The sequence below is a fragment of the Manacus vitellinus genome, unplaced genomic scaffold (genome assembly GCF_001715985.3).
Source record: "Manacus vitellinus isolate BGI_N305 unplaced genomic scaffold, ASM171598v3 scaffold_121_pilon, whole genome shotgun sequence".
Taxonomy (NCBI): domain Eukaryota; kingdom Metazoa; phylum Chordata; class Aves; order Passeriformes; family Pipridae; genus Manacus; species Manacus vitellinus.
Window position 1 is genome coordinate 194,224 of NW_021938903.1, and position 1,012 is coordinate 195,235.

Here is a 1,012-nt window from a genome sequence, read left to right on the forward strand (position 1 = left end):
CGGGATGGAGGTGGCTGCGGGATAGGGGTGACTGCGGGATGAGTCCCGGGGGGGTGTGGGAGCCCCAGGGGATGGCACAGACGGGAGAGGGTTTTTTCCCACCCCCCTGCCCAGGCTCCATCCCGCTCACAGCGCGCTCGGCGATGCCAGTCCCTCACAGCCTCCCCGTGCGTCTGCAGGTGACCGAGAGACCCCGGAGGGAACGGGGGGGCACCGGAGCATCATGGCACACCCCATCTCAGCCTTCCAGGCTGCCTACATCTCCATCGAAGTGCTCATCGCCCTGGTGTCCGTGCCGGGCAATATCCTGGTCATCTGGGCTGTGAAGATGAACCAGGCGCTGCGAGACGCCACTTTCTGCTTCATCGTGTCGCTGGCGGTGGCCGACGTGGCCGTGGGGGCTCTGGTCATCCCCCTGGCCATCATCATCAACATCGGCCCCCAGACGGAGTTTTACAGCTGCCTCATGGTGGCGTGTCCCGTCCTCATCCTCACCGAGAGCTCCATCCTGGCGCTCCTGGCCATCGCCGTGGATCGGTACCTGCGGGTGAAGATCCCTGTCAGGTAGGGAGACGCGCCAGGACCGGCCCCGCGGGGGTTAACAGGGAGTGGGGGTGCCTCAAACTCTTGGAGAAGCACTGGGAGAAAGGTCTTCCTCCGCTCCGCCGTCTCAGACGCGTCTGGCTGCGGCAGCGACCGGGGCAGGCTGGGCTGGGGGGGTCCTGCAGCCTCCAGCAGCTTCTCTTGGGGCTTCAGGGGGTGCTGGGTCTGCAGGCAGAATCACAGTCCCTCCCAGGATCCCCGTGGCCAGGACAAAGTGTGTCCTCACGCTCGGGACAGCCCTGGCGTGGTGCTTGGGGAGTGGGAAGGGGACACGGATTTGGCTTCCAGCCCGGGTTCTCCCTCGCCACGGGGACCCCAGGAGCCCAGGGGGGACAACCTGCTGGCCCATGGACATGTGGGACACAGCTCTGGGGGTCTGAGGGACCAGGAGTGCCAGCCTGGCATGTTT

At 66.1% G+C, this 1,012-nt stretch overlaps 1 protein-coding gene across 1 annotated transcript in view; it reads left to right on the top strand.

Moving 5' to 3' along the window:
- The first annotated feature begins 142 nt into the window (after positions 1-142).
- ADORA1 (adenosine A1 receptor) overlaps positions 143-1,012 on the top strand; it is a 25,823-nt gene continuing 24,953 nt past the window's right edge. Inside the window, exon 1 of the mRNA XM_008921080.4 lies at positions 143-564. Within this exon, the coding sequence (XP_008919328.2) occupies positions 224-564 (341 nt within the window). The 5' untranslated portion in view covers positions 143-223. The remainder of the gene's footprint in view (positions 565-1,012) is intronic.